Source organism: Chiroxiphia lanceolata, chromosome 2 (assembly GCF_009829145.1).
Source record: "Chiroxiphia lanceolata isolate bChiLan1 chromosome 2, bChiLan1.pri, whole genome shotgun sequence".
Lineage (NCBI taxonomy): Eukaryota > Metazoa > Chordata > Aves > Passeriformes > Pipridae > Chiroxiphia > Chiroxiphia lanceolata.
In genome coordinates, this window is record NC_045638.1 from 56,336,619 (window position 1) to 56,348,966 (window position 12,348).

At 43.1% G+C, this 12,348-nt stretch overlaps 1 protein-coding gene across 2 annotated transcripts in view; it reads right to left on the reverse strand.

Annotated features, from left to right (window-relative positions):
* The window catches only part of WDFY2 (WD repeat and FYVE domain containing 2), an 88,799-nt gene that overhangs the window by 7,472 nt on the left and 68,979 nt on the right, over positions 1 to 12,348 (reverse strand). For both annotated transcript variants that reach the window (XM_032679089.1, XM_032679090.1), the window contains 4 exons: positions 8,602 to 8,752; positions 6,277 to 6,389; positions 5,262 to 5,388; positions 3,260 to 3,365 (listed from right to left, as the gene is read on the reverse strand). In XM_032679089.1, coding sequence (XP_032534980.1) covers positions 3,260 to 3,365; positions 5,262 to 5,388; positions 6,277 to 6,389; positions 8,602 to 8,752 — 497 coding nt within the window. The remainder of the gene's footprint in view (positions 1 to 3,259; positions 3,366 to 5,261; positions 5,389 to 6,276; positions 6,390 to 8,601; positions 8,753 to 12,348) is intronic.

A 12,348-nucleotide genomic window follows, 5' to 3' on the forward strand; every position in this document is an offset into this window, starting at 1 on the left:
TTGAGCAACAAACAGAAAAGCTTCCAATGGAGCCTAAAGGCAGGACAAGAAAGATGTATTGTGATGTGGCAATATGGCCAGCTAAACTTGATTTAAAATCTCCATTTTCACAGGATGCCATTTTGACTGTTCCCTGAGATGTCTTTTTTGGCTTATCTATGAGCTTTGAAGGACATGGGAGGAACACTTTGCACACAAATCATGAAGAAGTGTTTGATAATAAGACCACAGAAATAACCCGGGAACAAATCAGCCTCCCCCGTATCTCCAGTTATGGAATTAAGCATGTAAGAATACTTTGTCCTGTCCTATCTGGACAGCATTTACCACCTGCTATTGCCTCTGATGGAAACTGGGGGCAATTAGTATTTCCAATAGCCAAGAAACTCATCTGAAAGGAAAGGGGAGTTCTTGGAAATACTGATGTGGTTGAGGTTTTTCATATTCTTTCTTTCTTTAATACTGTAAGAGGTGTTCCTGCTGTCAGAGGTATCTGTGCTACAAATCACACATAGGGGTGAGAAAGATGAGATTCATCTGAACAACTCTAAGACCCAAACCAGCTCTTTTCTCTACTTTTACAAAAGACAAGGGAAGGCAGGTCTCCTATTTCCTAACATGGTGTGTAGCTTTGCATTCATGCTGTGGATAACGCAGGTAAGAAGACTTAAAGAAAATAAAGACTATATTAAAGGCACTTCTCTCTCCTGCAGCCAGGTTTTGCTGTGCAGAGTAGCATGGATCAGATGCCCTGTAGGGAAGTAAGTCTTGCCAGATCCTGAAAGAGCTCAGGAAATGCCTGAAGTAGCAGGACAGCACATGGAAGGGTCAGTCATTGTCCTCCACTACCTTTGGGTCCTCTGACACTTGTCTTGCACTGAGCTGCTGAGGGGCATGCAGTGCATCTCCCCACAGTGTTTAGGAAACCCTCCAGGGGACATGAGACTCAGGAAGAGTCCTGGTTCTTGAACCCTCTCCAGATGGCAGCAGTTTTTCTGTCCTAATCTGGCCTAGTGAGAACGACACTTCTTCCCTGACAGACAACTTCTGCTCCTTTTTCTGCCCCAAAAGAGCAAGAGCTCCATCCAAAGCTGGTCCTGGTAAGTTGGTCCATCCTGTGTCTCCAGTGGAGCAGGCCCAGGCAGACCATGACAGCCCTGCCAATGCTGTGTCTGCAACACTGCAACATGTTCCCACTAGTACTATCAATGCATGAGATTAAATAAACATTGACTAATGTTTCATACATTGTGAGGAAACAATTAGCAAATTTCAGTTGTCGTATCAGAGCCACTTATTTCTCACGTGCTGCAAATTAAAATGGCAAGACACGCTGCTGAGATTAGGAACTAATACTCATAGAAAAGCCAGACAGATATGAGTTAAGGGCAAATGGAGACCCTCAGCTCCAAGGATATCTTTTATCCCCAGCAATAAAGCAATCACCTGCTTCATATTCTTCTGCCAGTTATTCTGAAGGCAGTTCATTCTGCTGGGGCAAATTTTTGTCTTTTCTACCCACAACAGTCTTTCTGTTTAATGCCTACAGATTTACTGTGTGTATAACTTTTCATCTCTTAAGCATTTGAATACTATAGAGGAAGAAGACATTTTGCTTGTGACAAGTAACCACTTTGTAGTCAAATAAAAACACAGTTTCTAGCATCTTTCAGATGTTGTCTTCTTACAGCTTTTTAAAAATAGAGTTGAAAATGAAGAAATGGCTTAATTCACTCTAATGCAATCTCTAAGGTGTGGGAAAATCTGATACAATAAAGTGAGTACTGAGGACACATCACATGGAGAAAATCTTTAAATAAGGGCAAAAATACCAAAGCCAAAATCCAGAAGGTGCTCTAGGACCCCAAACCAAGATTTGGTATTAAAATCTCAAAGATTCATGTTTTGGGAGTGGTTTGGCACCAAGAACACCCTATTGTGCTACTGATAACAAGAACAAGCCCACATAGCCATAGGCTGAGAAAGCAGAGCACCCATTAGCACCCGCTGTTAGGCCTTCATTTAGCTAATTATATTTCTCCTCTATTTTTTAAACCAGCCTTCTCATAGCATTGCTGCATGTTTTGTGACAAGCAAACCCTTACTGTAGCCTTTTGAAGGCAGCAAATAAATAAAGATTTTAATTTCTGGATGTTCAAGTTGCAGCAAAAAGGAAACATCTGTTGGGAAGGAGGAAACCACTCTCCATTCATTCCACTTTAGGGGCCGATGACATACTTGGCCATTGGACTAGCAATTAAAGAGAGCCAACTGGAATGCTAACTCACATTAAAAAGGGAGCTCAGTTCCTGCCTATACCTACTTCAGTAGTTTTTTAAAATCAAGTTTTTCACTTAGATTTCCTCCTTCCTCAAGGGAGACCCACAAAATCCAGGGAGGCCAAAGCTCTTAAGAACCAGCAAAGATGATGAAAGCTCACCCTGTGAAAAGCCTTGCTCAGATCTATCCACTGCAGGGACTTGGGGTGCCTTTGTACCCTCTGCAGGAAGAGGGCAGAGGTTTGACACATGTCACCAGCATTTGCCAGGCTGTCGAGCAGGGCTGGCGCCTCACTCACTCAACACAGTGCTCGCTCCCCCTCTCTGAGTCAAGGCTCAGGAATTGCCAAGTGGAGGCTGCTCCTGCAGTGCCAAAGACATGGGCTACATTTTTGCACCCGCTTACATTTGCTGGCTGTGAAGCACAAAAGCAATTAGAAATGTGTGGGTGAAATCTTAGTCTGGATCAGAGTAGCCATCATTTACCCTGCTTCTACATTGTTACACCAGAGCAAGACCAAGTAGCAGGTGTGACTGAAGCCCTAGTTAAATGTCTTTTTATCAAAAACAGTGAAAAAATCACACTGGGTTGCAGTTTTCCAGAGATGACAAAGAGCTCTGTTGTTTTGTTTTCTTAAAAACAACACTAATCCATCCATTTACATCTGAACTGATGATATTTCTCAGGATAAACAAAGCTGAGCATGTCACAATATCCTCCTTACAGGATGTCTTTCAGAGCAGTAATGTAAAGAGTAAGAGTCATTTAGCAGTCTTTTTAATACACATTTTCTGCCAGTCAATTTCCCCTGTACCATATTATCAAAGGCATGGCATAATTGCTGTATAACAACTGAGGCATACCCAAAAACATTTTTAGAGCTTGGCATGATCTTGTTTATGTTGAAAGTTGCCGTTTTAGAAAGGCCCCTTCTTCCCAAGACTGTTTCAGATCAAACTGATGAGAATTAAGCATCTACCTCCTGCCTCTCAACATCCATGTTCCAGACGACAATTCCTCCATCTGCTCCGCAAGAGATGAGCTGCCGAGTGTGGTGAGCATAGGAGAGAGACTGAACTTTATCACTGAAAAGGAAACAAGACAGTTACTAATCAACCATCTATAGCTAGTGCACAAGTAAGCATAGAATATACAATAAAGCAGTACAAACTGCTTTGTTTGCCCATATGTTTCCCTCCCCCATTCACTGTACATGGCATCCATCAGATGCAAATCAGTCTTTGCTGTCCAGCTGGGACCAGAAAGAGAGTGTGGCTTATCTGGGCAGCATCCACAAAAGCAAAGACCTGTTCTGATAACTGGTTTTGCTGCCCCTGAGATGGGAGGTTCCAGCTACACCAGGAAGCCTCAACAGAGCTGCAGCTCTGGGCCTCTCTGAAGGCACAACTGGATGCATGAAAGCTCTAGTAAGGTACCTTCTTGTCAAAGAGTCCGTAACAACTTTGTTTTTGTAAAGCCCTCCATCATCTAGAAATGAAGCACTGAGGAACTACTGAAGATTTTCTTTTAGCACTAAAAAGTACAGAGTTTCAAAAATAATATAGGAATCACTAAATTGTTCCTAAGCTTTCTCAGAGTAAGGTAGAAAATTTAGGTGCTTCTGTTTCTTCTTTTAAGGAAAAAAACAACATGGGAAAAATAATTTGCTCAAGCCTCCAAAGATGGGCTCGATCCTTCATAAAAGAAAGAAAACCAAGCTTCATCTCAAACTGTTTACAACCTGGGGAACAAAGACCACATAACACTGTTACAGAAAAAACCAAGGTTATGAAGACACAGTAACTGAGAATACCGTGACTGGAAATAATCCACAATATTTGGTTTTCTTTGCTACCACCACTGATCTTGTCTGCCCAAAGGACTTTCATGCTAACACATTTGCTTTTGCACATGGCTGCACCTGCAGAGGGAAATGCACTTATGGAAGAGTTTGGTACAACACAGCCACCTTTCACAGTGCCTGCTTGCTGACACCAGAGGCACCATCGGAATTCTTTTAGGACTTTATGCTGTACTATTCCAGCTGACAGCCATGCCACAGATTAAGATCCAGAGGCTAATTTTATATTAGGAGAACTAATTTCCACAGCAATAAATCTAGCAGCAATGCATTAGCAAGCACCACTGGAAGGGTATAAGAGTGATCTGGGAACTTCAGCAAGAGCTCTGCAGTGCTCTGAAATCCCAGAGGCATGCAAATCACTCAGCAAGTGCAGCATCACTGTATGAACATGTAAGAAACTGTTAGGCCAAAACCACCACGGGATTTTGCCTTTCCAGACCTAAGCCTGGACACAAGTCCCACATATATGCTGTCTCAATACTCTGAAACAAACTTGTTGCATTGCCAGTGTTAAAAGATGGGGAGATCATTGCCACTAGAGCCATTCTGACCTCTAATCAACACCCAGTAGGGACTTAGTCTTCTTCAAAGACATCTACTATGCTGCACAAATGTACATGCAAAGATGATGCCTCTTGCATTGAGGAGATGTAAAGGCTCCTACAGGTGAAATGCATTAATTAGAATTCAGGCTGTAGGTAAAGTGGCTTGGAAAAAGTTAGTGTGGAGGAAAAAGGGACTAATTGTTCAAGCCCGATGCTCCCTCTAGGGGAAGGAAAGACCTTGACACCTAAAACTCGAGAATTTCTCGGCAGCTGTTCTCATTTGAGGACATTCCTCATTCCAACAGAGGTGCAGGCTCTGGCATAACACATTTGGGATTATAGATACTGTGCTTCCCTTCACCACCCTCTGCAGACTCTCAAATCAGCCTGTGGGCTCAACACTGAGAAACTTACTATAAGCAAATTATTCCTGATGTACATGAACCATAGGGAGTCATACATACAAGTTTGAAGCTTGTGAAGACTGTAAGCTTTGGGCTGTTTGTTTCCAGATGTGAGTTCTGCCTTTAGCTTTTCTGCCATAAAAGCAGGAGGGAGGGCTTTGAACGTACTTATGTCCTTGCAGCTCGATGGCTGTTCCTTTTCTTCCTCCAATATCCCACATTATAATGGAATGATCAGAACTGCCTGAGAATAAAACTCGCTGTATTGGGTCCCAACAGAGAGCAGTGACACCACCTGCAATAAGAGCGGACACAACAGTCATTTTGTTACAGAAAGTGGAAGACCAGAATGTAACTAAATAAAAATGACAGAGACAGCGATTAAAATGCAGGCCTCTTTAGCAAAGGCCATGCAGCCACGTGCCGTGTGCCAGTGGAAAACTAACAGGCTAGAAAACCTACTGAGATTCCTGAGAGCAGCCCAGCTGCTCTTCTGTGGGCAGAGGGCTCCACTGCCACTTGCACTGAATAGTAAAATGTAGTAGAAGGATGGTCACAGTGTGACTATACAGCTTTTCATCTCCACGATTTTTAAGAGATTAAAAGAGAAATAAGTGTGGAATATTATGGGCATCTTCTCAGTATCCTAGCACAAGGATTGTGCTACCTTGTGATTGAGCTATTAGCATTTAGTCAGACAGGAGGGATATGGAGAGAAAATGCTGAGGAATGACCACCATTTCTTCTGTTGGATGGCAGGATCCTATCCAGAATTGCTCTTTTTTAAAGGGTGATGGGGCTCAACTTCCAGCAGTGAAACAAGCAATTAGTGCATCCAAGATGTGCCTATTCCCTTTGGGAAAAAGTGTCTACTAGCATGGGTCTCTCCTTTATGAGCACCCATTCTTCTCCAAAAACTACCACAACTTGTTCTAGTCTTCTCTGCTTTAATTGGTAGCTACTGATTATGGCATTTTCTGCCATATATGTTTTCTGCTCAGAGTTCTGATGACTCTTGTTTTTACCAATACAGCTTCCCTGAACTGCTGTGACAGTTTAAGGTCTGTGTTCCTTTTATGCTATGCACTGGCACAAGCCATCCTAGTGTTTCACAGGAGAGTTAAACCACCATAATGCTGAACATAGATGAAGAACCAGACTGGGTCTCCACCTGAGGCCTTACCTGTGTGTCCCTTAAATGTTGTAACAAGGCTGCAGGACTCTTGCTCTAGTTTGAGTATGGTCACTTGCCCAGAATGATCACCAACAAACACATGCCGGGTTTCCACATCAAATCTGATGGATAAATGCTGAGGGAAATATATTGTTTACACAAGCTACGCATTCCTTTCATGACTTGCTAATTCTTTTAACATGAGCATACTGCAACCTTGTGAATAGTGCTCCAGTCTCAAGGAGGTATTCAGAGTGTACTTTTAGGCACCTGTTCATACTAATAGTGCAGTATCCCTGAGTAAACCAAAGAGAAAAAATTAGACTATTCTAGAAGACACAATTTGTGTTTTTGTTATGAAACACCTTTGAAGCAGCCCTTCTCCACAAACATAGGAGTTGTCTCCCTGGGCTCTGTAACTTAGGTATTAGCGTTGAATGGTATCTACTCTCTCCTTCCCAAACTTCTTTAAAATAACTATTACTAGTTTTCTGTTTGTATTGGATTTGCATGTCAAAGTTTTGGTAGTGGGGGGTATACAGTGTGGCTTCTGTGAGAAGGTTTGCTGGTAGGACTTGTGACCCCGTGGGAACGCACGTTTGAGCAGTTGTTCCCAAAGGGCTGCACCCCATGGAAGGAACCCATGCTGGAGCAGAGGAAGAGTGTGAGGAGTCCTCCCTTAGAGGAAGAAGGATCAGCAAAGACAACATGCAATGGACCAACTGCAACCCCCCAGGAGACAGAACAAATCAGGACTGAAGTGGAGCCCAGGCAGGAAGAAAGAAGGAGTGGGGGGAAGGTGTTTTTAAGATTTGGTTTTATTTCTCATAACCCTACTCTGATTTGATTGGTAATAAATTAAACTAATTTCCCCAAGTTGAGTCTGTTTTGTCTGTGACAAAACAGTAACTGGTGAGTGATCTCTCCTTGTCCTTATCTTGGCCTTTCTTTATGTTTTCTCTCCCTCACCCAGTTGAGAAGGGGAGTGACACAGTGACTTTGGTGGGCACCTGGCACCCAGTCAGGGTCAACCCACCACAATGCTTCTTCATTATAGTCAAGTTCATGAATATAGTGAAAAAGTATTTTTTCATGTCATATTTGAGGAAGTGTCGACTACATCAGACACCTCACACATCATATTCTAAACTGAATAAAATCTGGACCACTTAACCACCTACTGGAACCACCTAACTGGACAGATTCTGACCTCTTCATCCAATTAATTCCACATTCAGAGTCCATACCAGATATTTAAGGAGCAACTGCTTTTAGCACTCCATAAGAGCAGTGCTATTTAAGAAACACTGATTTTAAGCACACAGGACATAGGAGAAAAAAAAAGAAAACCCAAACATGTTCCTGGTTGTGCCAAATATTTTTGCAGTACTTGCCAATGATTCTTCCTTCCACTGCCCTCCACCATCATGAGCAGATGACTCAAATTAAAGTGTCCTCCAAAAGTTCACTCAAAATGGTCTGTTCTCTAGAGAGATTTAGAGAATACAGGACAAATTCTTGCATTATGCTTTCAAAAACATTTATAATTTAATTTAAAATTAAGTCCAGTCTTTATGCCATTTATATTGGCTGAATGACCAGATAATATAAAGCAAGTCCATATTGGAACAGTAATTTTGAGAAGGTCTCAATTCTCCTGAACTAGCAAAACACACATCTATACCACGTACACTCTGGGGCATTAAAAAGTCTGTTAATGCTAACCCCTGTTTTCAGCCTAAGAGCTCACACTTTTCTACTTTCCTTTTCATTTGCAGTAAAGCTGAATTAATATTTCTTTTATTGTTGGGTGGCTGGGGCAGCTCTGCGTGAATAAGCCACTCGAGTGCCATTTCTGGAGTCATTTACTCTTCGGTTAACCCAAATTCCCAACACATAGTGAGCAGTTCCAGAGTGAAGGACAAGTGCTCATTATTTTATATTAAAGTCATTTAATTTTTACCATGCATGCACACAGGCACTCTGACCTGATCACCAACCTACTTTGCTACCATTAATTCTCTGAAGAAAGCAGGCACTGCATGTTTAAATGAAGGTCCTATCCATATTTATTACAATAGCAGTCCACAATAGGTTGCAGATCACTCATTGTGGTGGTTAAAAATGCTTAGACCTAAATATGCCATAATGCATTAAGGAGACAAAGCAAGGAGAATAGGCAGTTTTTTAAATTGGCTTTAAGTAACAGTTTCTCTCACAAAACACTGAATCTATACAGGGCACAAAATTTGGAGGACAGCTAGACAAATAAACTAAAAGGGCTGTCTGAGTGCCAAAGAGCAGAAATAAAACTGAGAGCTCAGCAAAGGATACTGCAGGCCACAGGCACCTGCGCTGGTGCGGTACCCTCCCAGCCGCTGGCCACTTTCTGAACAGTGCCATGTGAAGTGTTTATCTTGTCCAGTGCTTAACACCCACTCCATTTCCAGGACAAAGAGAATCATGATGACCCTGCTTTGATGAGCTGAAAATTAAGCAGACAGACACATAATCACATTGCAGAGAAAAACATGGGGGCAGAATAACACTGCAAATACCAACTGCACCCAACTCCTCCACTCACCCTTCCCTACAGAAGCAGCTGGTATTTAATAATCCAGTTGACATCAGCTAGCATGCAAGGTTGTAAGGTCCCTGCTCTGCATATTCAGCGTTTGCATGAGAAAGAGTGGAAGCAAGACTTAACTCCTTCCATGCCTATTGCAGCCATTTGTCTTCCACAGTAGCACAAGTCTTCCCTCCATGATTGTATCATCACTAACAAAACTGCCATTGTGGAATGGACTTGGGGCTTCGTATAAAGCTCTTTTGAGCCGGTTTTATGACAGCAGTACAGATGCCTACCCTGCCACTCCTCCTGCTGTGAAGTCTGGTGGATCTGGGTTGTGGTACCCCAGCAGAATGATGAGTTACAGGGACAACGCTGCACCAAAGGAAAGTTTCAGCATTGCACGTAAACCAGATAGAAAAGTTATTGGAATAAAACAAAAGAAAAAGAAAAATATCACAGCTGTGTTAGATGAATAAAACAGCTGAAGGAATAAATCTCTACTGCTACCAAAATAAAGCCATCAAAAGCTTTACATTAAAACAAGGGAATGCATGTTTGTACAGACAGTTTTTTGTATGAATGACCAGTGGGCTTGGTCATGAAGTGCTGATTGAGCTGACTTTTTAATAAAACAAGTGGCTGGAAAGACTTGCAGAACTATTCCCAGCTGTAACTTAGCAGTGAATGCCATACTCCTGAATCTATAGCCCTGCTGATTTGTCTGTTCTGAGACCCGCCAACATGTATTGCACAAAACAGGCTGGTTGTATTGCTTGTATTTGTTTGCGCAAAAGCTGACACCAAAAAAAAAAAAAAAAATTAAATATGTTTGGAAGCTTAAACACCAGCCCCAAGCCTCCACTTGAAATGCGAGAAATTCTTCAGAACAGTATTGGAATATTGCTGTCTGCCCTGCACAAATATACAGCACAAATGAGAACTGCGTTCAAATCCTATAAGAGGAATCAGTTGTAGCAAGGAAGTGGTGGCTTACACAAGCCAACACCTGCCCTGATCCACACTGCTTTTTTAGATGGAGATTCCCTGAGGAGAAAAGTCAAAAGATGCATTGACACAAGTTGCCACAACTGTGATTGGCAGCTAGACCAGTTTACAGTGTCAGACATGAACTTGTGCCCAGGTGCTTTCACCCTTGCCCATAGAAGGGGTCAGATTTTGGCTGTCATTTCCATACACTTTTACATTCCAGATAGAAGGATGGGGACCACCAAGGAGTCACTTGAGCTCTTTCAAATAGATCCTATCTCCTCTCGGCCCTTGTTTTCTTTGGGGGGAAATTCAGTGACCCCATAGGTGGTTCATGCCTGTCTTTACCTTTCTGCTGGTCTCTCCGGAAACATCCACACTAGCTGGTGGAGTGGTGCACTGAGAGAGGGTCATGATGATCTGCATGCTGCTACAAGCACCTGATGGGCTTGTAAACATGTCCTAGGGGCTTGTGTGCACCAGCAAGGTCATAGACAAGGCCATGTACTTTCACAGGATGTCCAAAGCTGGCCGAGGTCAGACTGTTCAAGGCCTGTCCAGAAATGTTACTGCTAGTGACAGCTTCCCGTGGTTTGAATTGGTTGTAAGGATAGCTGGCACCACCCAACTCTCTTAAAATTCCTATCTCCTAAAACTTCTAAAAGGCAGGGCTTGTAACTTTTGCTAGAAGTACTGCCTGTGGATGCTGAGGCAGGCTCTTTCTGGCAAGTAAGAAGTAGACATTGAAGAACTTTACTTGACAAGAGGTGGAAGGAGTGTACACAATAGCTTTGCTTATCCTCTCTCCTCAAAAGGAGCTTTCAATTCAGCACTCTGTTGTATGCTTGCACATATTAGCTGGTGCCAACACACATGCTGATGGCAGAAATATCTGAACCAAGTGAAAGAGCATGATGGAGATCATCTCAGTAACAGAGGACGGAGAAGACAAATATAAATCAAAGTCAAGGCTAAAAAAAAAAAGTTAAGGCTAAAAGAATTAAAATGTCAGAAGGTTGGAAGCTGACACCAGAGCAAGGAAGAAGTCTGGGCCCTAGGATTAATGTAGGTACAGGGTCTTGAAGCAATAAACAAAAAACTGATCCTTCATCCATGGAAGGTTTGATCACCATTTGTGAACAGAAAAAAATGTGGAGCAAACAATTCCAAAGCTGTTCATTTGCAGCAGGATGGAGATGGGGGGACAGAAGCTGAATGTGTTCACAGTACAGGAAAAGCCTTGGCAAGCACCAGGCAAGAGTAGATCTGTGTAAGCCAGCATCAGAAGGAAGCCATTTTAGGAGGAAGATTATGCTGTACAGAAGGTAGAGAAGCAGCAGAGAAGAGAAGGGAGCAGGTACATCTGCAGCTGGAGAGTGGGAAGCAGCAAGGGGGCTGCTCTCCTTCTACGAGAAAGCAACAGCAAGCAGTGTGGAAAAAACAGGTTGGAGAAAGGCTGTAAAGTCTGTGCCTAGAGAATAGAAGCTGCAACCAGGAGGTGAACGCCGAGATACTAGCACAGGGAAAAGGAGGGTGTGTGCTATGTGTAAAGGCAAAGGTCTGAGAAGCACAGTCAGTGCATGGCCATGCACAGTGCAGGGGCAAGAAGCTGTGCTGAGGGGTTACAACAGTAAAAAGCATCACCAAAAGAGAGGTGGAAGTTAACAGCAAGAAAAATAGCTTAGCATATGCAAGAAAAGCTCACATGAAGAGGCTGTCCATAGAGGAAAGCGTAAGTAAGCATGAGCTGGCCTGAAAGCAAGGGGGCAGGGGGACACCCTCAAAATAGGCAGGCTGCACAAAGCATAGGGCAGAAGCAGGTCTACTAACCTGGCTAGGCAGAAAAAGTGTGGATCATATAAACAAATCAGTAAAAAGTAAAAAAACACAGGAGCTGTTATCTCATCCAGAGGGGGACTGGAAACATGGTCCCTGGCAAGATGGTGCACTTTCAAGAAGCAGGGTAGAAAAGGCTGTGCAGAGTGGGAAGCTGCAACTGCCATGCAGTTGGACCAGCCTGTGAGGGGCTGGAAGCCAAGGCTGCTAAGGGGAGGGAAAGATTTCTTCAACACCCATAGTTTTGCAGGAATGTGAGTAACTGCCCAGGGAAAGAGTGGAGGGTGTGAGCAGAGATTGTCCATGCCTTCAGCTGGTGCTGTGGCTGAAGAAGAGAGGATGGCGATAGTTATGAGAGATCAACACAGAATGAAAAGTTTAACTTCCCAGAGCATCTCAAATGGCACTGTTCAAATGCTTGCACTACCCTTTCTTACACAAGAGAAGGAGTCAGTGCCTACAGGAGGCCAATGCTCTGAGAGCCACTACGTAGTCCTGTCTTAACACTGCGTTACATCTCTAATTCCAGTGTTTCCCTTTCAAGAATTAAGATTTCACAACTCCAGATACAGTGCTGCAGCAAAACCTCCACAGAGCACATCCAGCCACATAACGCTGCCGCTGCCAGACTGCCATATGTCACTGGACCTGGCTGCACACCCCTACCAACACCAAAGCAAAGCCTA